General features: G+C 36.2%; 1 protein-coding gene across 1 annotated transcript; it reads left to right on the top strand.

Moving 5' to 3' along the window:
• The first annotated feature begins 438 nt into the window (after window positions 1-438).
• Window positions 439-26,634, top strand: nxph2a (neurexophilin 2a). The gene is made up of 3 exons (XM_015358278.2): window positions 439-1,079; window positions 1,361-1,519; window positions 21,409-26,634. Exons 2-3 carry the CDS (start codon window positions 1,466-1,468, stop codon window positions 22,153-22,155), a joined length of 801 nt encoding a protein of 266 aa, XP_015213764.2. The 5' UTR covers window positions 439-1,079; window positions 1,361-1,465; the 3' UTR covers window positions 22,156-26,634.
• Window positions 26,635-26,636: the final 2 nt, after the last annotated feature.

The raw sequence follows: 26,636 nt of genomic DNA, 5'->3' as shown, positions 1-26,636 counted from the left end.
CCCTTTATGCAGGAGTCTGGAACACAATTCCCAACCATGTTTGACGTAGATACATTTCTTCATTCAAGAAATGGCTGGATGAGATACTTTGATGAAATTGGCTACCACCTACAAGATGGACCAAATGGCCTTATCTCGTTGGTAAACTTGCGTCTTGGCTTCTGGTTAGCTGTTTAGCCACTGATTCAGTTTGAGGATTAAAACTGAAATTTGAGGATTGTTCCGTGAGATGTAGCAGGTTTGTGAAACTCCAAAGCAATCATACCGTATGCCCTGAAATTATAATATTTTTATAAATAAAATAACAATGATTATAGATTGCATTCTGATTTTTCTTTTCCAATAACTGTATTCCCGAATCTAAGGGGTTAAATCACAGGTTAAGTTGACGCGTTGTTAAAACTTGAAAATCACGGAACCCGGCATTTCATAGGCGCATAAATCTTTGGTCCAACTTGAAAAGGAGATCTAATTCGTTCTCTAAACTCGCATCAGAGTCCTGTATCAGTCTTCAAATGGCTCAACCAGTTCAGATGCAGGGGGTTTAATGCGCAGCCTTTCGTGGACACATTGCTGAACCAAGGGAAGACGAGGCGAGCTCCAGGCAAGCTTTCCACACTGACAGCTGGTTTTCAACTGAAAACATTTCTTACTACCGGCAAGACAATTTCACTTAAGACAAATTTGTCCGGTAATCTCTTTATACCGCAAGAGGGACAAGTCGCAAGCGCATAAGCATGCCAAGGGTTTTATAAGATTTGAAGCTGGACTTGAACTATCCTTGTGCCAAGAAAGCGATTAAATTTAATCTTAATCAGGGCAGATCTATCAAATTTAATCACAGAAACTTTTGTTTGGACTACGTGTTTTTCATATTCAGGTTAATTTCGCGGCGGGGAGTTCTGCGCCTGTATAAATTGTACATTTCGGAAGTCGGATCTGTTGCACTGAACAGTTCTAAGCCGCTGTCGCTCTCCCTAATGACTAAATGAAAGTGTACAGTGCTTGCATTACGCCTGTAATTTGAAGATATTCTTGCAACCACCAGAGCTACGAAAAAACATCGTTTGGATGATAGGGTAAGATGAAATTCTACTTTTAGGATGAGTTATGTCTTCATTTAACATAGCTGAAAAAAATGTCAACTTTGAATTATGAAAAAATTATTGATTACAAATGCCAATTTTGTAAGCTGCCAAAGAAAAGTGAATCTACAGAAGGGATTTAAGAATAGCGCGCAGTTTCCAGAAACGGAATCTGAAGTCCCGCTGTCGGAGAGACGAGGTATGGGTTTGGTTATCATGTATGAGGTCTACTGCTGGATTCTGTGGTGTGAACTCATGTTTTCTTTTTCACTCAGTTAATAACAGCGATGGTGCATCTCTTAACGCAAATCTACCCTTTACAAGTGGATATATTTACACCATTCAAGACAAAGAAGTGATATAACTGCCAGCTATCAAAAATGAAGTACCTGCAGTCACACTCTGTAATTCACCTGTTTTTCTTTCTTTACCTGGTGAGTTAACTTGTTTTAATTCTGTTTTATATTCATAATTGAATGTATACACCTGTAATTATTTACATGTATGTCATTCATTATACCAAACCATGTTGGTATACTGCTTATATATTAGTTATCTCTAAATTGTAGCCGCAATCTGAACAGCGTTAATTGATTCTACATCTGTCGTACAGGAAAATTGTTAATACCCAGCAACACTCAAATGTTTCTCAGCTGTGATTTTGCTATACTCAATGTACCATCCAGCTACAAAAATGTAATCAAGCAACAGTGATACCCGTATCTCTCAGAGATGTGACTTCAGAAGTAATGAAATAGTAAAATGATCAGTTATTCAAGGTTAATGGAAAATGTCTAAAATTCCATCAAAGCAAAAACTGTACAGGGTATATCGATGCAAACTTTTCAGTTTTAGACAAAATGTATTTTCTTGAAATGGAATTAATTCCCAAATTCCAGCATATTGAAAAATACAAATTCAGTAACGAAAAAATATAACTTACACTGAAATAAGAGAATTTGATAGAACAAATTTAAAAGCCAATTTGAATTTAAGGTGATACAGTTTTTTGAAACACTAAAGATTATACACTACCAGGCTTCAAGTAATTTTCATCAAATGAATATTTACAGAAATATTTTGTCTATACAGTATTAATTAATTCAAAAACCACTGTATACACTATAAAAGACAGATGCTGATTAGTTTAACTGGATAAAAGATCATCAAACAAATTATGCTGTCGCACAGCAAAATAAAGGCAGTGTTTTTAATGAAACCACACTTTTTTTAGTATGTACGTACATTTGTCTGCCTTAACAGATTTTTTTTTTGTTTTTGTTTTCTGAAAACTGTAAAACTGTGAAATGACTGTAGTACAGTCAGAGGCTTAAGTTTCTCTCGATACTGGAGACACATTTCCTCAAAGTCCTTTCCTGGACAGTAGCCTATGCACTGAATGTGGACCAGCAGTGTACCAGGTCCTGACAGTTGCTGCTCACAGGATACATACTGGACTTCTCCAAACTGTGCAATAAAAAATAATTTCAGGGACTAGAATATCTTACCATATAGCGTAGAATGGACGGACGTGCTCTTTGTGAAAGTGATTAGACTAATGTTTTCAAGGAATCTTAATTAGTGGGCCATCAAATCGAAGTACAATATTACGTAAGTTACTGTATACTCCATTACAGCGTTGTGATTATTTTAACATCCTTACATCTCTCATGTGTAATGACCAACTCTTTAATAGGACAATTTTGTTCTATATTTCAATTGAAATACTGTACAGTATATATTTTACATATGCAGTATTACGTGTTTCTTCATTCATTTGTCATTATTCTTACGTGTTCACTCCACACAAAGTTCTCCAGACAACAAGGCAATAGGAATAATGAAACAATACTTCATATCACTTCATGCTTGGAATAAAATTACATGCATTTTGAATAAAGAAAGTATTATAGACTATACACAGACCTGAGTGTTTTGTTTACACTGTAAATGTCCCGCACATTTTGTTAGCTGTGATTTAATCTTACGTTTGTAACTTCAGTTTAATGAGATTAAGAGTAATTCTATACATGCATTTAGAGAAAAGGTCCTGTATTGAAAAACATTTATAATCTACTATAATTGCTCAATCCTGTACTATTGATCTTAGGTTTTATAATGTCAGTTATTAATCACATCATGTAACTCATCAATATTGATGATCCACTAATGATCATCCACGTGGCTCCTGGTGAATTGATTTAAGAAAATTATTCTTAAATCTATTTAATATCCACTTTTATCAATCTCTTGTATCTTTTAAGGAATACTGAATTACTTAACTTCCAGGCAACTTATTACAAAAACACAAACTCTCGCTCTGTCTCTATAGATACAGTATGTATAGCATGTTGAACACACAGTATTCAGTTCTGTAAGAAGATGCATAATAACTGGAACTGCGTTTACAGTAGCTGAATTACACTTGTGATCCTGTAGCACCTCTATCTATGCCACAGAATGTGTGCTGAACACTTTGGTGAATATCTGGAACGCTCTGCTGTGAGGTTGTGAATATGCATGGACTCCTAATTTATCATGTTCTCACATTTCTTCCCAGATTGACACACTTCAGTACTTCTGGTGGCAGTAGAGTGTAACAATATCCCCTCTTATTCTGAAGAGCTTGTCTTAAAGATTTATCCTTTTAAAAATAGTGGCAACCAAAGATTACTAAACTAAAACTAAACTACCTTTTAATTAAAATGATGTTGTTGAAGAAAACACAGAAATGAACTACCATGAGTGGACAGTGTCTTGTCAATGGACTCTTGTCTTACCCAAGTTATGGTTCTAGTAACAATGCCTAGTGGCTATAAAATTATTAGTATATCTCTTACCTGCACATGTAGCAGACGGAAGTGACAAAATTACGGTGTGTGTATATAGAAGAGAGTATGTTTCCTACACCAAAGGAAACCGAGAAAGAACTAACTTTAACCACAGAACTGAGATTCTGTAATAAATGTAATTTTAGCAGGTGAGTTAGTTACCTGCCTTACGTTCTTAAGTGACATATAGTGTTCATGTTTCCGACAGTTGGGATCTCTGCATCTCCGTCTTGTTTTCCACAGTAAGAATGACTGGAGCAAAATCGGCACTGTTTCACTGTTAACCCCTTCTGACACTGATCCTGTTTTGGGGCCACACCCATGGGCAGTGCAATTCTGAACATGCACCTCCGAGCTCCAGTCTGACTGTCAGGCTGTAAAATACAACTTGATTGAAATGATATTTTTTCTAATGTTGGTTTTGCAGAAAGCATACAGTGTGGCATAGAATTCTTTATGAACCCATCATTTTTTGCTATTTTTGTCATTTCAGTCAGAAAGTGGGGGCAACTGTTCTGAAGCTGTGGACATTATTATAATATTTCTCTTATTTAAGAAAAATCATTTTTGTTATGATGTTTCTGTTAATCAGTTATTAACTCTTAGTTTTGTGTTTTTTACATGAAAAAATATCTAAGTCACTGATTCTACACTCCTGTGCAATTTGTCATTAAACAGGAGATCTATACAATATCGTATGTGATTCACAGGTAAAAGCCTATTGATATTTCTGCATTTGAGTGTAAAGTTAAACCAGACCCAGTATGATTTGGACGAAATGCCTCAACCAGCTAACAATATCAAAGCATCTTCCCTGCCATGTATTTTTACTGCCGTGACAGCCTAACTTTTCTGTATAGACCAGTAAACTACCTCCTTTAACAGTTATGTTATACTTTATCTTTAGCATTGGGGAAGTAAGCTCTTCTACAGTGGTGTGATCTTTCTAATAAAAATCATAACAGAGCGTAAATACCTGTGATCTTGAAAGAGGCTTTTCTGAACTGGCAATGAAATTGCGAAGCTATATTTGTCGGTACCAAAATATCAGTTATTTAACAAATCCTTTAAGTATGTCACTGTTTCTTTAAAACATTTACTGTAATCAATGAAAAGTAGCAAGAATTATAAGCAAACCTTATATCAATGTAATGTATTTATAATTATTTTTGGATGATCTGTCACATAGGAAATAGTAGCAAATTGTAAAATATAAATACAAAACCTTGCAGCCAAATATTATTTCAAAGTAAGCCAATACAACAATGCAAAAAGACATTTCACCCCCCTGAAGCAAGATACTGGTAATACATTGTATAATATGATGACGAGGTGTGCCTAAGTATTCTAATTTTTATTTATACTTTTACACAGAATATTTAAATTGGAGAATGTTAAAAATGGAACCTATTTTGCCATTAAATAAAATAAAACTTCAGTGAAATATACTATTTTGTTTAAAAAGCACTGCAGATGTTATAAGGTGGGACACAATAATTTTTTGAGGCTTCCACCTGACAAATCTCTCTCCTATTCTGATTTCAGGAAAGTTTAATCTGTGTATTTAATCCTTTATCCATCAGTTCATTCAAAGCAATGTCTTCAAGAAAAAAGCAATAATTTAAGAAAAGCTTCAGTATCACAAATAGATTACTTCAGTTTTGAGATGACGGTTCTAAGTAAAAACTTAAATTAAGTTTAGGGCTAGTTATGGTTAGTAAGGGCGACAGCGTGAGTCAGGGGACAATCCTCATAATAAAATGTACAGAAATTCCTTCTCTGGGGGCTTTTTCCAAGTTCAATTATGTTTGATTGCGTTATTTATTTAATATTTAAAGACACACTCGCTAGAGAAAGTGTCGTAAAACATGCCGGGGGATTAAGCACATCCCTTAATCTCAGGATTCCGATAATACAGCATGGACTGATTGATTAGTTTTTCAGGAAGCTTATGTCAAAAAAACTAATCCGTCTTTGGATTGTGCCAGCCTTGTAACGTTTTCCGCTCTGGCACTTTATCATCGCAACGAATTACAGAGCTGCTGGCCTGAGATAAGGCACTCGTTTCTTTCATAGGCCTGTCCCTCTGGACAATAAAATGCTGTTTATATTCTTCAGACTGCTACAGCAGAGTCTTCAGTTGAACTCCTCATAGGATTTGCCTTGTGAAAAAGAAACTTACATGGATCTCAAAAATTGCTGAGAAACCGAGAAAGAAATGTAGTGTTAAGCTTGTAACCTACAAATTCTTTAGGGACTGATTAAAGTGGGATTTTAGATAGTTTGTCTATAAAAACGGGGCTGCTTTGCACTGCAGGAATCATTTTTGGACTTATTCCCAATAGATACACATCTCAAATCACACTGGGGTCACACTTTGTGCAAGAAGGCCAACAGTAATAATCTATCCTAAACAATGATGTCAGTGACATTTTGAGCAAGTGCCACTAACCTGAGGTTTAAAACTCTCTTCAATGATACTGGACCCTGTTATAAGTATCTGAAAAACCCAGAAAAGCACACTGTAACGTTGATACAGTAAGTACAGGTAGAATACACCTAGTGCTGTTAAATATTCTTTATATACAATGCTAAAACAAACTGGAAAAAAAGGTGATTATGCAATATTGCAATACTATTTATGCAAAAGAACAATTTTAAAAAGCAAGCATGTTTGGTTTTTAGGCATTGAACAGTATCACAACATACACAATCCAGCTGTATGTTATCAAATTATTTTAAAAGTTTAAGCATTTTTTTAATTCAGCAAAGTTGAGACAGCCCTGGTACACCATAATTTAGGTATACGAAAATGTGTCAGAGGTACATTAAAACCTAATTTTTAATGCCCAGGAGATGACAAAATCATTAACATACAGTATGTAAGAGGATACTTGCAACAGAGCTGAAAAAAGAAGAAGCAAGAACATTTTGAGTTGTATTTTGTTTTAGGAATAATCATACCTTGCATGTTTTATATTAACGCACATAAAATCTGTAACACATTATTCTAAAAATGAAGTTCTTTAGGTTTAAACAAAGAAAATACATGTGCTGTAAGGAAAGTGAATCTGAGCTGAGGTAAATACTGTATTTAAAGCTAGAATCCTTAATCAGAGGTCAATTTTATCCTGTATGGGTGATTGGAAGTTGCACTGAAAAACTTGCTTTGTTTTGTTTTCCAGTGTTATCCATACAATTTGTTTCCCAGCATCTGTACTATTTCCAGATGCACATTTCACTATTTACACCATTTTCTAGTGCTGCACCCGGATCCATGACGTGACGGATTCCAGGTCCATGACACACTTATCCATGCCGATAGTGTTGAGAACTTGAAAGGCTAAATGAGAAGATGCAACCCAATGAAGCCGTGTGTATAAATTAATCTGAGCTTGTAAGAGTTATTACACTAAAAGCAGAGCTCAGCAAATTTACAAAAAATTACAGTCATTGTTCTACAGAACCTGGAAACCAGGAAGAGGTGTTTTGCTGAAGCTGGCCTGTACACCAAGGAGTCTCTCGCCAATACAGTGGTTATTATAAAAAAGTTAAATAAAAATATTAGATTTTAAAATTTTACTATACCCTTTTCCTATTGAATTAATAGATATAAAATTAGGATAATTAATTATTTATCTTTATTATAAAAATCTTTAGTTCTTTATTTCCATTTAAACAATTTCCCTGAAAGTTAATTTTCAAAAAATATTTTCGAAACCTGGTTAATTTTGACTTTGTCACAGAGTTGCTTTTACTGTCCGTGTTTAACAGAGCTTATACAATACTAAAAATCTGAGCTGATGTAGAATTTTAATTAGGGCACATGTGTTCCTCTGAGGAATTAAGGTTTCTAATTAAGACAGGCAGTGCAGGCTAACCTGGGGCATGGCTCAATGGGAGATAACAGGGCACACAAATGTTGTACCACTGATGCTCATGTCAGATGCACAGTAGGAATCTAGGTTTAATCCTTTCTCATATGAACATAAAAACATTTATGGCAGAAAGGAGGTGATGTGTTGAAACATCAAAGAGGAACGTGTGTCATTAAACGACTGTACCCTCAGATGACAATTTTCACCAGTTTATGGATTTAATTTATATTATCTAAGGATCAGCTTTTAGGCACTATCACTGAAATAAAAACCCTCAGCCAGCTACTTCATCAACAAATAATTCCACAGACCTCTTTAAAATCTGAAAACTGAAGATACTAGTATTTCTATCATGAGCGTGTCTAATCTCTCACCATTTCTTAAGGTACAGTAAAATATTAAGTAGCTCTATTACTATTAGCCTGTTTAAAAAATCTGACATTAAAATGCTTTGAAAAGGTAAAGAAACGTTGCTGTACCTGGTTGTAAATAACATGACTGCTGTGTCCCATCATTTTATATAAACTTCCCTGTGCAGCTACTATACTGACGAAGGCTCAACATCAGTGATTCAGTCTTTCAAAGAAGCTCAGAAGTAAGTTATCTCAGTGAGTTGTGCTAGATTAGAGCATTCGGGAAGCAGCCCCTCTCCTCAGTGTCACGGGTACGAGCACCTTGCTGCAGGAGTTTACATCCAAGGTGTGAGCAGGCAGTTTCATCAAGTACAGTCCGTCGAGAACTTCACGGAAAAGGGATACCAAGGTTGGGTTTCAGCGCATAAGCCCCTTATTACACCTCAAAATGCACTTTTGTGAGTAAGGTGGTAAAAAGAACATATGCAGTGGTCTACTGAGTGGTGAAAAAAAGTCTGATGAGTCATCATTCACCTTGATCTCAAGGGGACAAGTTCATGCATGGGGTATGCCAGAAGAAACCTACAGACCCGAGTACTTGTTTCCCCACAGGGAAGGGTTCTGGCAGATATGTTGTGAGGTGGGGGGTATTTTCCAGGCATGGTTTTCATCCACTCAACCCCTTAGAGGGCAAGGTCAATGTCAAGTAAAACAAAGATATTCTGAGTGATCAGGTTCATCCTGTAGTGAAGCATTTCTATCCTGATGGGAGTGGAATCTTACAGGATGAGAATGCCACCATCCACAGGCCATGAGTGCTCCTTGAATGGTTTGATGCGCATGGCTGTCCCAGTCACCAGATCTAAACTCAGTTGAACACTCATGGAAGATTCTGGAGCAGTGGCTGAGGCACCGTTTTCCACCACCATCAATAAAACCCAAAAGATGGAATTTCTCATGCAAGAATGGTGTTACCTCCCTCCAGCAGTGTTCCAGTTACTTGTAAAATCCATGCCAGGGCTTAATATTGCTTAAGACACTTTGTATTTTTTTTAAAAAGATTAATCTGTTATTTAACAAAATAAGTCAATTTAGAACATTTTCAGATATTGCCTTATATAGCCGGGTTTGTACTGAAGCAGTTTTGAGTGAAGATACATTAGAAAAGGGTGATTGTACTGCATGCTTTATATTGCACTAACAATCTCCCACATTAAGACTGCATTGCTGTCCTCCATAAGGAAGGCTTTGACAGAATAAGAATATGTATTCTTAATCTTCCCAGAGTATCCTTTCTCTTCATTTTCGGTCTCTTTCAGCTTGTCACTTTCAGTTTAAGAAAGAGCCATGAGCTACCCACATTGCTTGTGAAGTATTGCTTAAACATGGCAGCATTGCCTCTTTCTTACTCACTCTTTCCTTTAAGAAGTAGCCATCCAAGGATTTCCAAAAAACTAAGTATCACTACAAGCTGTTCAAAGAATAGAAGCATTTGTTCTGTCAAATTAGACAGAGCAGAGACTGGTGAGCTTGTGTGAAAAAAAACAAAGCACTCTTGCTCATTATGAATCATACGATCTGCTTGCGTGAGGTTTTGCTTCATTGGAAAATTAAATTGAAAAATGAAATCACTGGAAAGTGAATACAAGGAGAGAGAAAAAGAAATAGATACAATGATAGGTAGGTCAAACGCCTGATTTTGTGAACTCCATAGTCATGCTGTAGATGGAAATGGAATCTGTTAAACATGGAGTTTAGAAAAAGTAAAGCGATTCCAAAGAGACACCAAATACAGCTAGATCTCGATGTCTTAGTGAAGCATACAATCTCCACTACTGTCAGGAGTTGGTACACAACAATAGAGGAGGAATCTGATTGCCCATTTTTCACATGACTATGCTAATTAATAGAATAACAGGAATGAACATTGAAGAAAACATTCAAGCATTACTCCATGCACAGGGACTGCAAAATATAAGGGAGACTTCATCTTCAACAAAACAATTAATCAACAGTTGTAGAGATATTAAATAGCAGTATCAGGGAAATATACTGCAGAAATGAATGATTAATACAAATATTTTACTGTTCATATCTGTTATTTATAATAAGTTTATTTTAGTTTAACTGAGTTTATTTTATTTTATTTCTATTGCACTATTCTGTATTATGTAATCTTTTTTAGTAACTTTAATTTTGTTATTTTTATCCCCCAAGTGAGCTAGCAGAAAAGACATTTCATTACCAGCAACTACTGCTGCACAGTGTATTGTTGTGCATTTGATCAACTTTGATAAGTGTCAGAAATAAAGACCATGCCAGGCCAGCTAAGGTCAGGAGTGAAAGGATGCACAGGTTCAAGCCACTGGCTGTTTCGCTGAGGGCTTTGAGCCACTGAAGTAGAAGGTGTTCATCACACAAGGATCTCTCCTGATTACTATATCAGAAAACACTCCCACTTCAGAGGTTATGCTACAAGATGCTATAATTACAAATTCCTCAGCACAGCGCATCTTCCCCGGGTAGCAGTGGCAATAACCTCTCTCGGTTGATTCCGGTTGGTCAGGTGCACTTATTAACCATCTTCTTATTTACCAGCGTCCCGACCCGGAAAACGACCGAGGCTGCTACCAGTTTTATCTCATTATAAGCACTTAACAAAACCATTCTCTCTGAATTGTCTTTTTTTAAATACTCACTGTCTTACTAACCCTTGAGGGTTCCTGAAAAGACAACCTCTTGCTTCCCCCACGAACTGCTTTTATAGGGAGCTAGAGTCTCCAGGTGTTCCCAGGTCAGTGATTTCCCTGTGAGAATCCAAAGAATGTGGTTGTCCTGAATGAGATGACCTCACACCTGGGGAACTCATCTGTGTTTCCAGTGGCTGTTTTGCCACACTTCAGTTGTCTAGAACTGTTTTCATTCACCTAAGAACCTCACATTGAGCAGGAATTCACTTCTCTCAGACTGTAATCAAAACTATTAAACAGAAGAAAGGCCTAAAAATCTCTAAAACAATATAAAACAGTCCTGGATACAGTATGCGTTTCACAGTATTTTATTTTCTACTGCTCTGTGAGTTCAAATTGTTATATTTAATTGCAGAACCTTTGATAAATGGAAAAGCAGATTTTACACTTAGATTTAAAGATTGTATATATACTTAAAGTGCATTAAACTGTAGCAATATCAAACATAATTAGTATGCAGTGTTGTTAATATTTAGCCTGTGCTTTAACACTTTATTTCCTCAATTTCAGCCTGGTTTGATGTCCCTTCAAACATTTTGTAATATCTCTGGAAGTTTATACAATAGAAGCCTGATTAATGGCTTAAATTAAAGCAAATTTGACTCTGAAGTGATGTTTCATGCCTTTGGTATATAAAAGACATTCTTGTTCAAATTACACCCAGCACACTCATAGCCATATAGTTATCATTCTGTGACCTGTCGACTCGTCCCTTTTGACACATGCAGTAACAGAACAATATTAGAACTTACTTATTGTGCTCATGTATATATTCATAGTTACATGCTTGCTTGGGTTGTATTTTTGCAGATGATGTTGTGATTTATTAGACAGAGAATAAAGTTAGGTTATACGTGGTAAATATGAATTTTGAAGTTACTGACAAGAATGGTGCTGTATGCTCAATATCCTATACCTCAAGAAACATTCACATATAACCCATAGAGTTACCAGCTGACAGGCAGGATTGTATCCATTTTCTTTGTTCACGGTTTCCTCTTGGTGTGTTATCTCGCAGTATTAGGTGTGATGGACCATTATGGGTTTATGATTTGGACGTGGACACCAATCCTAATCCATCCTTAAAAGTACCTGTTAGGGTACTGTAGGGTGAAAAAGCAGTGCAGTGAATAATATGTGCTGCTCTTGTATTAGTTCCACCGAGGATACATTTCTAGCATATCTCATTACCTTTCTTCATGAATCCAGTTTGTCACTGAAGAATAAAGTCTATGCAAATGTGTATACTGTATACACATATATACACAGTATATGTATATGCATACATATTCTGTATGCATTTGAGTAATTGTTGTTTTGTGTAACATAAACATAAAATCAAACAGCACCAGTAATGTAAGGAGTTAGGTTCTAAGTGTGTAAAGTTAGAATAATAGAATAATAACCCATTTGTAAGATCATATAATCTAATTATCAGTTTTTAATCTTATTTATGTTAGGTTTAGGAAAAAAACAGTCGCTTATTTCTATTTTGCTATATTACACACAAGACATCAGCTCACAACCACGTGCACTATATATTATGTGATTAGTACCACATCTGTGCGTGGACTTGCTGTCTCTTGTGTTGTCCTTACTCCAGTGATTAAGAGTGATAGCTTCTGTGATGAACTGTTCAAACCATCAGAACTGCAATCTATTCTTTAAAAAGGTGTGGGCTTCGAGCAAGCCTGAGGGGATGCTCCAAGCCAAGGCTGTGAAGACAGTCTCCAGAGGCTGGTTCTTTCGTGTGAATCATTAAAAATTTAATGCTCTGTAAAGTTCGATCTTAAGATGGGGAAAGAGGGCGGTTTAATCTGCTGAAGCAGCTTGTCATGTTAGATTTAAATACAGGAGACAGTGGGCAAGGCAGAATCAGTGAATCAATCCCATTATCTGTGCTCTAAACCAAGGTAACACTGGCTGTTTTCCATCAGTGTGGAGAACTTACAGCTCTATGGACTATTCGTTGTACTATACAGCAGTGAAATTGGAAAATAATTTGTAGCAAGATCACAGAAAATGCAGTATTTAAGAATTTATACTATATATAAAATATATATATAAATATATACACGTAGTTAAAGTGTAAAAAATACACTTACTACTTATGAGTGCATCAGATTCACAAAGATTATCAGTTTTTGTAGCAGAGTAAAAAGATATTATAAATGTATTATTCTAATTAACAGATGTCATCCATACGATTGATGAACAGGAAGTCTTGACCGTGAAAGTCAAAGCCTTGTATATTTCACAAAACAGAAATTTATCAATTGTTACACGAGCACCGTGAGAATATGTTGTCCTGCTGGAATGTCGTCATGTCATGATGAGTCTGCAGAAAGGACAGAAAGATTCCAGGACTCAGTCAGTGTAGTGCTGTGCAGTCCAGATGCCATCAATCACCAAAACTTGGAGTTCTGCAGTGCCTGGACACAACTTCAACCCTCGACCTTCCAGTAGACGTTGGACAGACATCATGACTCATGGTCTCCAAGGGATTAGGTGTAGTCTAACATTAACAGACGTGGCTATAATGTCTTGCAAAATTACAAATTGAGTGACAGTGTGCTTAACTTACTCCAGCCTCCAACATACCAGGGTGCTGTTTTCTTGATAAGCAAGGTATTGGTGCCTTTCTGTGTTTTTGTGTCTATATTTTTACAAAGATCACCATTCTACATTTGAAATCACCTCCTCACCTGGACTGTGGAGATTTAACAAACCTACTCCAGTGGGTGACTGTCAGTCAGTCATAAAGAGTCAATAAGATAAATGACACCAAAAACATCCAATCAACATTTAAAATGTATACATTTAATTTTTGTAAAAATATACAAGCAAATATATATTGAAAGTATGTAAATTGAAAGTTTATAAGAGCTTGTTATGAGATGAAAACAGTGATTACAAAACCAACTTTTATAATATCCATGCATATTGTGATTGTGATTGTGAGTGATTTGATGCTCAGTACCTTAAACTATTTTTCTGTTCGATGCAGGATTATCTTCAGTGTAAGCTTTAAATGCTTATGCTTCAAGTTCTGATATTACTTTTTTTTTCTCTGAATAACATTCAGCCCTTTATGAATTATAGTTACAGTGTGTTAATATAAAGCCTGTGCTGGATAAGGGTGGGCTAGTAGTTAGAAAGAAATGGAAACTGCCAAGTCCCTTCAGCCTGGACATATTTAATCGTAGCTCACTAACAGGGGTCAGAGGCAGAGAACCTGACCTTCTCACAGGTTAATCCAGTCCATCTTCCCACAGTGGTTATACTGTACATCACAGGTCAGACAGAGCATGGCCTCATGACTATTATTAACCTTCTTGTTGTTTTTGTAATAGTTGACACACTTTTCTAAAGTGACTGACACCTGTACCAATTGATACATGTGATTATCCCAGTGACGCACCTTGCTTAGGGAAGAGTTCACCATACTGCTGCTGTATTCATCCGAGGGAAGACCCAAAATGGCCTCTTCCTTTTCAGATCTTGTTTGTAGCTATTCCGTCAGCCAATTGTTTCCAAACAGCTGTCTATGTGTGCTTTTACCTCGGCAGGCGTAAACAATGCAACATTAGTAGATACTCGGTGCTCTGGAGAGACTGAAAAGATGGGAGATGTAGAAGTGTAGCAGTATGTATCTGTGAAGACCAGTCAGGCCTGGGACCAGAACTAAAATAAATCAAGGGTCTCATAATCTGTAAGGCTCACTTTATGATAGATACAGTATCTATAGTAAGGGTCATATTGATTAAAAAATAAGATTGTGTTCTAAAGATCACGTTATCATGTTAATAAATATACATTTTATAATGAAATTAGGAAAATACCCTTATGCCTAAGGTGGACTCATGAGAAACCTGAATATTCTTCACAGACTGGAATAAAAACTAATAGAAATGTCAGCAGCAGAAAGAGAAATAGTAGAAATAGTGACTGCAACCTTACTCAGTTTGTTAGAGCACCTACAAGAGGAAATGCCTGTATCAATCTAGTTTTTTTCAAACAATTATAACAGATTGACGTAAACAGAAAACTGTGATCATCATGATCATCATGTTGCGTGCCTTAAATTATACTTTAAACTGAACAGGCAGCATCCAAAACAGAGGTTTGCAATTTCAGGAAAGCAGAATACGAAGAAATGAGACAGAGCTTAAGAGAAGCAGAATGGGACAGGATGACTATAGAATCAGCAGAGAGTGGATGAAAGCAGTTTAAAGACATTTTGCTTGAATCAGATTTAGTCCAAGAGTAAGTAAATCAAAGGTCAGGAAACAGTGACCCACGTGATTTGATAAATCAATATAGAAAATATAAGGAGAAAGTGCTTTATAAATTAGGTAAAAAACAGAATCCTTTTAAAATAAAGGAACATGATAAAATAACCACAGGTAAGAAAGATATAAGAGAGGTGAAGAGAGATGCATTAGAAAGAAATAAGGCAAGGAAGACCAAAAAAGAACAAAGCATAAAAAAAAGTAGAAGAGTGAAGTAAAATATATCTGGATAAAAATGGCAAATCTTAGATCAGGATAGGGAAGTGTTTGAAGTGTCACATAAACATTTCGCTCAGGTCTTTACAGAAAGAAAATCAAGAACATGCTTCAGGTTAAGGAAAGAACAGTTATATCAAATAGTTTCAACACAGAAGAGGAAGAAGTGTTACAAGCACTAGAAGCGCTTAAGATAAATCTCTAAGGCCTGAATGCATTTCACAAATTGTACTTAAAGAAAAAGAAATGTCCTTCACAGGCCATTTACAAAACCCTTCCCACAGTCGTTCAAGACTGATAACAGTGGTTGGAGAATTGCTTGTCCAGGCTGTATAAGAAGAATGGGACAGAATCCCGCAAAATGTGCAACCTGCCTCAAATCATGAGTCACAAATGTACAGCTTGTACTGATCTAATGGCGGCCACATACCAATACACTGTCATTCTCACAGCAGCCCCCTGTTGCTCCACTGTGTTGATGATAAATGTCAATCAGCATAATTAATTTATTTCTGTAATGTCTGATCTGCAAATGTTGGTGCACCTGCTTCAGAAAAATGTCATTTTTTGATAACTTTGTGAATTTGCCGCAGTTGTAAGGCATACATTGCTTTTGATGTTCAATATATGTTAACTTTTATACAATTGAATTTCCAACTTGATAATGGTAAGGTACGTGCAACATTAACTTGAATTTTGAACACTCTGGAAAACAATACAGTGCATCTTACAGACATTCCCTATGAAAAGTATAAGATAGTTCAAAATACAGTAAAGTACTTCAAATAACATATAATAAAATAGAGAGGTAAGGATTTAAAAACATTAATGCAAAATTACCAATTAACCTACAAGCACTTTACACTTGAACATGCAGTATAATAAAGTACAACACATTGTAGAAACAGGTGAAGTGTTCACTAGGCATGAATTTTATCAGTATCTTCCCAGGTGATGCAAGAAACAGATGCCTCTGACTTCTTAATAACTTTCTACAGGCTAGCACTGGTCACCATGGTAATTACGTTTATGTCAAACTGTAAAAGATATGTCTACCCAAGGGGCATACAGCCAGTCAGCTCCAAAATACTCATTATAGACCCGTATGTCTGGGCTGATTCATCCATCTTGCTCTGTGAAACTGCCCGTCTTCACAGAAAAAGAAATACCAAATGTAACCAGTTTTGGACATTTGATTGTTATAGTGTCATATTAAATTACCATTTCAACATTGGATTGTTAAATTGTTTATAAGTAAACATTGTTGTCCATGTTTTTGCTGGTTGTTCTAAAATGTACGCTGAATAAGAGGCATGCAATAAGTACATCCACCAAGCAGGATACCGAATGACAGAGGGAGTGAAACACATCCAGTGAATGAAGATAATTGACTAGACATCCTGTACACAACACAAAAATTCATGCAGACTCGAACTAGAGCTTTACACATATGATACCAGAGTCCTGCATTAGGGTAACGAGGAGTATCTCCAGCACAACAGACATGTGACAGAGGTACAAAGGGAGCATAAATTCTACTAAAACAAATATCAATTCTGTGCATGCCTGTAAATAAATCATTTAACACCGTGTGAATAGTTGCTTGTTGTGTGTATAGTACAGTAAATGTTACTGGCCAGTATGCTGTGTTGTCTGTATGACTGTTTTGTTCCTGTTTTTTCTTTGATTCCTCCTCTGCATCAGTGTTACAGAAGCTCCTCCATTAAGGGCGTATATACTGTACATCTCTTCACCTCACTGTTGCATTTGACCATTTTAGTAAACATTAGGCTTGCTTGTTTTCAGTTTTTGGTTTCATTAATGATGTATTAATAAAACATCACCTATTTTTAAATGTAATACCTGTACTCATATTTTGGTTGAAGTAGTTCAGGTGGGAAGCTGTGTCAGCACGCGTAGGCTGCAGAGGAACAAGTAAAGGTTTATTCCTGCTGAAAACGGAAGGAAACACAACATTACAGCTGTGGAGCCTTCTTTGGGTCTCATTTGGTCTCATGGGCATTTGGCCCATAGCACACCTGCACGTAAAGTCCCAAAGAGATAAAAGTGGAAAACAACCGTCCCTTTCTTATGCCACAGCAGTTTGTCATTCTTAAGTTGAGGCACAAGCGGATCTGATGACACCACAGTTTCGTTTGTAAAATCACAGGATGCTGTGAAAGTAAAGGTGCCAGGGTTTTGTTAACATGGACCTAAAGCCTACCTGCTTTACAAAATGAATAAATATGTAGTGTTTAAAAACTTCAGACCAAACCAACCAGACAGTGTGTGAATTGGAAGCAGAAATGTGCTAGTTTATTTACAACTTTACATGAGCACTTCTGAAAAACAGAAAAACCAAACTTCAGATTTAGGGCTAATTGCTGTTATTTAATTGCTCCTGTTTTCCCCAGATATTTTTTTCCGCTCATTCAAGGTCTACTGTGTGTAGACTCTCAGAGATTTCTTTGACCTTGAAAACTTGGGAAGTGAGAAAAGGGGGAGGCATTAATACGCTGGCAATGAGTTCTGCACTGGTTCCACAAACCAGTGGCCTGTCACCCCATTAACCCCAGATACAAGTGATCCCCCAAAAGTGGTCATTTATTTCTCTTGGAGCATTCCAAAGTTCTTTTCACTACAGCTGTACAGAGTGACCCGCCTTAGGATACGTTTCGTGACCTCGGACAAAGACGTACGTGCTACCAAAAGGTGCTCATTAGGAAAGAGTAAGACAGTCAGACAACTGCATAATTGCAGCATCTTCCATTGCACATACAGATGCAAAATGACCTGTCTTGAGGTCCTGTTTTGGCCACTGGAAGATGGGGGTTGAATTTGTGCTTGCTGCATTCAGCAGAATCCTGTTTCCTTTTTCATCAACAGGACCGATACCAGTCAGAGAGAAACGGGATCAAGAGAGTCAGACCCTCCATCATTTTTGCACTCCCTTCCCCACTTTTTACTTTCCTTTGTTTTTGGGTTGGTAGGGTTATTAATATCATTGCCTAAGAAAATTCCAGAGGCCACAACAGCACAAGCATTTAAAAGGAAGTTCGCATTTGGAATCATAATGGTTTTGATATTATTTACTTAAATGACCATTAAAATAAACAATGTCTCCTAATCTGTGCAAAATGCACAGTTCTAATGGTTAAGATAACAAGTAATGAGAAATGTTTTTTTTAATTCTGTAAACAGTACCATAATACCAAATGAATATAAATGTATATGTTTTTTATTTTATTTTCTCTAAGATTTTTCTTTGCTGTCATGATAACAGGGGTGGAAGTGCACAAAGCATTGTGGGATAAATAAAATAAACAGTTTATAATGTTTTGAGAATGTGGTTGTGTTTCAGATAGATACAAGATTTAAAAATTACAGTAAAAATTAAAATAATTCACTCTAAGGATCCACAGTAAGAAAGCAATGTACAAGAACACATCCTTAATTTTCACATACCATATACAGTATATAACTTGGAAGGAGAGACAACATTTTTCCAAAGTAAAGCTAAAATAACATTTTATCAGAGATTTCAAATTCGAGGAGAAAGATGTGGCTGTTTGTTGTCATGACTGCAAGGAAAGACAGAGTTCACAGCATTATGTGATAAATGTCACAAATTGCTCTCAGAGTAATGTTTCAGGATGCATGGAAAGACATTACTCAATGAGACGAGCTCCTGAGATAATAAAGTAAATTTAACAGGAATACAACTCAGCTTTCTTTTTATTAAACAAGAAAAAATGATAAACAGGCCGTCTGATAAACCACAAGCTAAGTGACAGATTATACTTGCAAGGAGTAGTGCATCTTAAAATAATAACAGTTCTTTTATCTTTTTCTCCCTCAATCTTTCCTGTTTTTTAGAACTGCTTTCAAAACTTGATTAATTATGAGCTAATTCATCTTTGTTTTTTAATGTGTTGAAGTGCTGGGTTTAACATTTTCACTATATAAAGTACAAACATCTACAGTACATGCATATGTAAGACCACACTGTAACACAACTATTCAAGCTTATTTTTATATACAGTACCAGCTCCTGGCTTTTCTTTCACTTTTTTAGTGAAAGGTTTTTGACCTTTTTTAGTTTTCTATCAAACTTGCTATATTTTATCCGAACCATGTCAAGTATTTAACATCTCCGCCCTCACCTCATTTCCTCTTCCTTTATTCTGAACACATTTCTCTTTTACTGTGGTGGCTCAGAAGCCCATTTAACCAGCAGTATTTAAGCCCATGATCCCCTGGTCTAGAGTCCAGAGTTTTTGATGATCATGTACTGTAACTCCTGTAAAGATGGGTGGTGGGGTGGAGGCATGGGTGGAGAGGGTAAAAAAAGAATAAATGTGTTTAATGTTAATTTGTTGATGCTGCCTTAATGATAAACTAAGTAGCATATTTTAGAAATTACATTTATTTCATTGGATTTATTATTTTAATAATACTAAGCTCTTATGTTTAATGCTTATACTAATTAGAAATTACCAACACACTTTTGTTTCATTATGAAATATCAAAATAAATAGTTGATTAATTCTGACAAAAATATTTCAGAAACTTCAGCTGAGTTTTATCCCTACTTTAACCAGAGAGGTCAGGCTGAGAACACATTTACATTTACAATGTCACGCTGGAGAGCCTCATTAATACGGCAAGGCTTTCAGGGGAGAAGATCACTGCGGGTCCTTTCTGAGGGGCACAACAGCAGAATTTGAGTTCCAGGCTCTAAACTCTACTTTATGCTGCTGCTGTGTACGCACACATTTTAAAAGACAAAAGTGGTATTATATGCTTAAGAAAATGTTAGGACATATTAATTAGTACTAATGAAAAATCTAGCTTGTTATGTACATATGGTACAATTATGCTTTTACAGCCTAATTATAATTAGGAATAAAACATAGAAGGTACTTCCACAAGATTTCCAGCAGCCCTCCTTAAAGCTTCAACATCTGCTGCTACAAATTAGCCCCTCAGCTGAGCTCCAGGAGACAACCACATCTAATTACCAATAAAATACCTCCCAAGTTTATTGCCATGAATTATTAAGACTTGATCTGAAGTGGACCAGGAATCAGACTTGAACTAAAAGGGCTATGAGGTATTACACTCTTCCTTTCAGATGTGTGATCATTTAATAAAGTAAATTTAACAGGAATACAACTCAGCTTTCTTTTTATTAAACAAGAAAGTTTTACCATTGGTTTTACCATTAGTGAAGGGTTTATAGATCCGACTCAGATGTAGAGAAAATGATTTAGATAGTTCTTTATGGCAAACATCGCAATCCATTAAATATTAAAAACAGAATATGTATTATATTGCAAGTATTTTACCATGACATGGACAACATCATCAAACAGGATGACTATATTGCATTACGTCCACCTTGCATTGTATTTCTAGAATAAAATAAATGATGAAAATGAAAATTGCTCTAAGGCTATTAAAAGTCTAATGAATACATTTCACAATCATTGCTACACCAGTAGGAATTTGCACTGAATGTGAGAAAATTGGATTAGAGAATTATATTGCTTTATTCACTCATTTTTAATTTATAAACCATAAAAACTGAAACAGAACACTATATATATATAAGTAGTAGGCAAGTTCAATTTTGAATAGTCCAGTTTAAGTAAAATCTAATAAATTGTGATTATTTTCATTAAAAGATATTGAAAAATAGAAGAATAAATGCATCGATTTAGTAATTCTGCCAACAGCAGAAGCATTATATGATCACATGACACATACACATACGGTCATCAAACCTCGCCACTGTTTGACACAAACTGCTCTTTTGCTCATCTGAAAAGTCCCAAAAAGTATTAAAATTAAATTAAAATTGAAAATGAAAAATTAATCTCTAAATGTCTAACTGGCTGTGTAAATGAATATTAATCGGTATCTAACAAATGTTTGAAAGAAAAAAATGATTGTTGTCTATTAAAACAGTTAACTTATTTTCTTTTATGTTTTCTTTCCAAGGTTACAAGCAAAAAGGTGCTCATTCCAACTACAGAGCTGATAGAATGGGGAGAAAGTGACAACGAAGAGAACTTGGCTCATGAAGCCGCCAGCCCACGGATTGTCAATCCTCTGCGCCTATTTGCAAGAGGATCTCCAGGGCTCAAGCAGAACATCAGGGAAATAACATACCTGGAAAATGTCGAGGACTTCTGGGACTGGTTAGCTAACCAGACAGATGTCCAGGAGACTCATGCACGAACTAAACGCAGACCCATTGTGAAGACTGGAAAATTTAAAAAAATGTTTGGATGGGGTGACTTTCATTCAAACATTAAAACCGTCAAATTGAACCTGCTTATAACTGGCAAGATTGTGGATCACGGAAATGGCACATTCAGTGTTTATTTCAGGCACAACTCGACTGGCCTTGGGAATGTGTCCGTGAGTCTCGTGCCACCTTCCAAAGTGGTGGAGTTTGAAGTATCTCAGCAGTCAACACTGGAGACCAAGGATTCCAAGTCTTTCAACTGCCGTATAGAGTATGAGAAGACTGACAGAGCAAAGAAGACAGCGCTGTGCAACTTTGACCCTTCCAAGGTTTGCTACCAGGAGCACACGCAGAGCCATGTCTCTTGGCTATGTTCCAAGCCGTTTAAGGTCATATGCATCTACATTGCTTTCTACAGCGTTGATTACAAACTGGTGCAGAAGGTTTGCCCTGATTACAACTATCATAGTGACACTCCCTACTTCTCCTCAGGCTGATCATGCAGCGGCAGGTTGCCTAGATTGTCCATGAGTATAGACACCACTCTTGCTCCTGACCTTGTCCCTCCGACCGCTTGGCAGTCACACCATGCATCTCACATGTCCTCACTTTCCCTGCGAAGTTCCTGTACTGTAGGTCAAAAATAGACCTTTCCTATAATCTATCATCTGGAACCCAGCTAAAGACTTCACTGGGCTAAAATAAGCAACTAGAAACTCAGAACCTTTGGAAGTGTTCAATATAATAGTAGGTTCATTCACTCTTTCAGATGTATTCAAAGTACAGTACAATGAAAGTTTCCACTATTCTTCTGTTGTCAGTGTGTGTATTTGTATTGTACATCTCAAATACAGTATTCCTTAGAGACTGCCTACAACATCTTTTTGCTGTGTTTTCTGCCACAAGAACAAAATTCTGTTTCTTTTGGTGTGTGAGAAAGTACTTTTTTTCCCCAACAGAAAAGGCAAACAGACTCAATCAAACACAATTGTGTCATACGGACATTACACATAATGTAGATGGACAAAGACCATGACTCTACTCTACTGTTAAAGATGTCAAAAGCATATAGTAAGGACACAGAAACACTAGCACCAATTGAGCAGGTGCTTACAGAGCAAATACTAAGTTCAGAAGCTGTAAACATTACTGTTTTGACACAAACTATGCATTTGGCAACTATTTTTTGGTGCTGTTGTTGCACATTTTGTTTTTAAAAAATAGTACAGTTGTAAGAAAAAGTTTGAACCTCTTAGAATTACTTGGATTTCTGCATTAATTACTCATAAAAATGTGGTCTGAACTAAGTCACAATAATAGATAAACACAGTCTGCTTAAACTAATAACACACAAACAATTGTAGTTCTTCTTGTCAATATTGAACACATCGTTTAAACATTTACGGTCCAGGCTGGAAAATGTATGTGAACCCTTGTACTTAGTAACTGGTAGAACTCCTTTAGCAGTAATAACCTCCACTAAAGGTTTCCTGTAGCTGCTGATGAGACTTGCACAACGGTTAGGAGGAATTCTAGACCATTCCTCCTTCCAAAACTGTGTCAGTTCATTGATATTTCTGGGATTCCTTGCGTGAACAGCTCTCTTCAGGTCATGCCATATCATCTCAATTGGGTTGAGGTCTGGACTTGACCATTCCAGAACACTAATTTTCTTCTGTTTAAACCATTCTGTTGTTGATTTACTCCTGTGTTTTGGGTATTTGTCTCGTTGCATCACCAAACTTCTATTAAGCTTAAGTGATGGACCGCTACCCTGACATTCTCCTGTAAAACCTCTTGATACAATTTTGAATTCATTGTTCCCAAGACAGCTTGTTGGCAAGCTGTCTAGGCCCTGAGGCAGCAAAGCAGCCCCAAACCATGATGCTCCCTCCACCATGCTTCACAGTTGGGATGAGGTTTTAATGTTGGTGTGCAGTGCTTTTTTCCCTCCAAACAATGCGTTGTGCGTTTCTGCCAAAGATTTCAACTTTTGTCTCATCCATCCACAGAACATTGTCCCAGAGGCATAGTGAAACATCTAGGTGGTGTTTTACAAACTTGAGATGGGCAGTAATGTTTTTTTTTTTTAGCACTGGTTTCCTCTGTGGTGTCTTTTCATTAACACCATTCTGGTTCAGTGTTTTTCTGATAATGGACATATGAACAGAGACTTGGGCAAGTTCAAGAAATTTCTGCTGGTCCTTTACTGTTACCCTAGGGTTCTTTTTCACCGCCTTCAGCATTGCACGCTGCACTCTTGCCCTGATCTTTGCAGGACGCCCACTCCTTGGGAGAGTAGCAACAGTACTGAATTTCCTCCATTTGTAGACAACTTGTCTTATTGTGGATTTATGAACACCAGGGCCTTTAGAAATGCTTTTGTAGCCTTTTCCAACTTTATGCGTCTCTACAATTCTTCTTCTAAGGTCCTCTGATATTTATTTTTGATCGGGCATGGTCCACATGAACAGCTCTTTCTTCAGAAGAGCAGACTCTGTCAGTAACCAACTTTGTGTGTGTTTTTTTTGGGGGGAAGGGCACCTGACTCCAATTTGCTTTTGGAGAAGTCATTAGCCTAGTGGTTCACATACTTTTCCAGCTTGGACTGTGAATGTTTAAACAATGTGTTCAGTACTGACAAGAAGAAGTACAATTGTTTGTGTGTTATTAGCTTAAGCAGATTGTGTTTGTCTATTACTGTGACTTAAAAGATCTGACCACATTTTTATGAGTAATTAATGCAGAAATCCAGGTAAATCCAGGTTCACAAACTTTTCTTACAACTGTTATTATTACTTGTCTGTTTATTATAACAAAACAAAACAAAATCCTGTTTTCTGTTACCACATCCTTCCACACCATCATCCAGACAGATCTTTCATTTTCTCCAATCCACTGAATCTGGACATGATTTTTATAGCTACTGTATCTAGGAAGATTAAGTATCATACTGACTCCCGACTCAATACAAGTTCAATTTATTTAGCTACAGAGCACAGACACAATTATGTCGAAAGGCATTCTGCATATCTGGAATATTACCATTTATGTCCAAGATTTTTTCAACCTTTAAAAGTGTTTTGTCTTGTTTTTTTTTTTTTAAAGCTGTGTAACCTTTTTAATCACAATGGTGTTACGGGGAGGTACAGTGCACAGTATTGAGAGTGCAGAGGTCTCTGGGTGGATATACTGTACAGGTCAAAGGACACATTTTGTAACTGAGTTGATGATACAAGAAGAACTTTGCAAATACAGCTATATCTTTTTTCCACAATATATTAGGAGGGACATTAATTGTATGCTAGCTATGCACATAAGCAGGTGCCAATACAGCTGCATTATAGAAATTTTAAGCATTTGGACTATAGGAATGTCATAATCTATAAATATGTACCAAGCTAGATCCTTTATCATACACATATAAATAGGTATGTATAGACATAGTAATAGAAGCAAAAATCAATTTCTATATAATTATAATAATAACAATCAACTTCCATAAACCAGTCAAACACATACATGCATTTATATATTTATATATGTATAAAAAACAAATCACATCTCTCTGTCCTGGTTTGTTTGTACAGCAGGTCTTAAGTTGAGGTGCATATATTTTTAAGAGTCTGTACAGGGTGTTTTGTCATTTAAATTTAAATTGGTTATTGTAGTATAGTACATTTTACATGTATATTACAAATTGTTGCATAAGCTTTACTCTTTTCAACTTAGAATTATTAATTTATTAATATATTATTTTGTCATGAGGCGTATTTTGAGAGACAATAACTTTGAAACTAACTAGGGCTGTCAGCTGGGATCTGAGCTTGGCAACATGTTTGACATTTAGACCTCCAGAGATTTGCGCATCAGGGAGATCTCTAACACTAGTGATCAGACCCATGATAAACTGCTGCATGCTGTTAGCACACACCCTGAGTCACTGCCTGTCCCTCAGGTGTGGCTGGAGTTCATGTAGTATTCTTACAGGACACGACCAAGGGGTCTGTGGGTCAGTGGCTCCAAAAAGAACTATATAACAAGAAATTGTTTATGTTGAAGGTGATGTTTGTCTATAAATATTGAAATATTACTTAACATATTGTATTGTTTATTGTCATAACACAAATTGTATTATTAATAGCGAATTTTTGCATTTCAAGGAGAATTTCTATATTTAAAGTGAAAAATCAATGCTGGAGTGTCAAAGAAACCCCCAATAAATTAAGCACCATACAAGTACAGGAAAATGTAAACTTAGCCAGCACCACAAAGACATTACAGCAACAATGTTCCACATGACACTTCACAGGAGTCGTGTCAGCTTGGTGACATCACCAGAGCAGAGCATCATGTCAAAACTGAAACATGAGTCCTCTTGAACACCTGCTAGAGACACACAGTGAACAGCTACTTTCAAATCATCTAGTAGTACATCACCCCTGCACTGTTCTCCTGAGACAACAGAAACGCATTCCATTCAGTCCAGTCCTATATAACTAGCGATATGAAAATATTTACAGCAGACCATTCTACAACTCGGCTAAAAATTAACACACGGAGCAAAATACTTATTTATTGATTAAAAAATGCAACTTTAATCAATTAATGGAATAAAATAGTGAATTGTAAATATAATGCAATTAAAAAAAGAAAAATGCTTCTCGTTCTTGTTTTTTTTAAAGTATGATAAAATGTGTGTTTAGTATGGTATGTCTTACATTTCTAAAATGTCCCTGTTTTTCAGTTGTAGAAATATTCAGGTTCAGTTGAAGACAGGCCATGATTTAATTCATGCATGTCTTCTTTATTAGAGGCACCTGTATGTGCTGTTTTAAAAGGTACTGACAACAGCCAGTTTTCATGGTTTATATTGCATCTGTATGAAATTACATGTTAGAGTATAATTCCAAATTATAATTTTCAATTTTCACATGTTGTGTAAGTTTATTTGGCTGTGAAAGTTATGTTTTAGAAT

The sequence above is a fragment of the Lepisosteus oculatus genome, chromosome 12 (genome assembly GCF_040954835.1).
Source record: "Lepisosteus oculatus isolate fLepOcu1 chromosome 12, fLepOcu1.hap2, whole genome shotgun sequence".
Taxonomy (NCBI): Eukaryota; Metazoa; Chordata; class Actinopteri; order Semionotiformes; family Lepisosteidae; genus Lepisosteus; species Lepisosteus oculatus.
Note: the sequence above shows the minus strand (reverse complement) of the source record. Positions and strands in the feature narration are given on the sequence as shown.

Excerpts from the sequence above, each read along its gene's own strand:
- nxph2a (XM_015358278.2), top strand. The coding sequence starts at position 1,466 with ATGAAGTACCTGCAGTCACACTCTGTAATTCACCTGTTTTTCTTTCTT. Across the intron at positions 1,520-21,408 it reads TGTTTTTCTTTCTTTACCTG|GTTACAAGCAAAAAGGTGCT; the intron begins GTGAGTTAACTT and ends TTTCTTTCCAAG.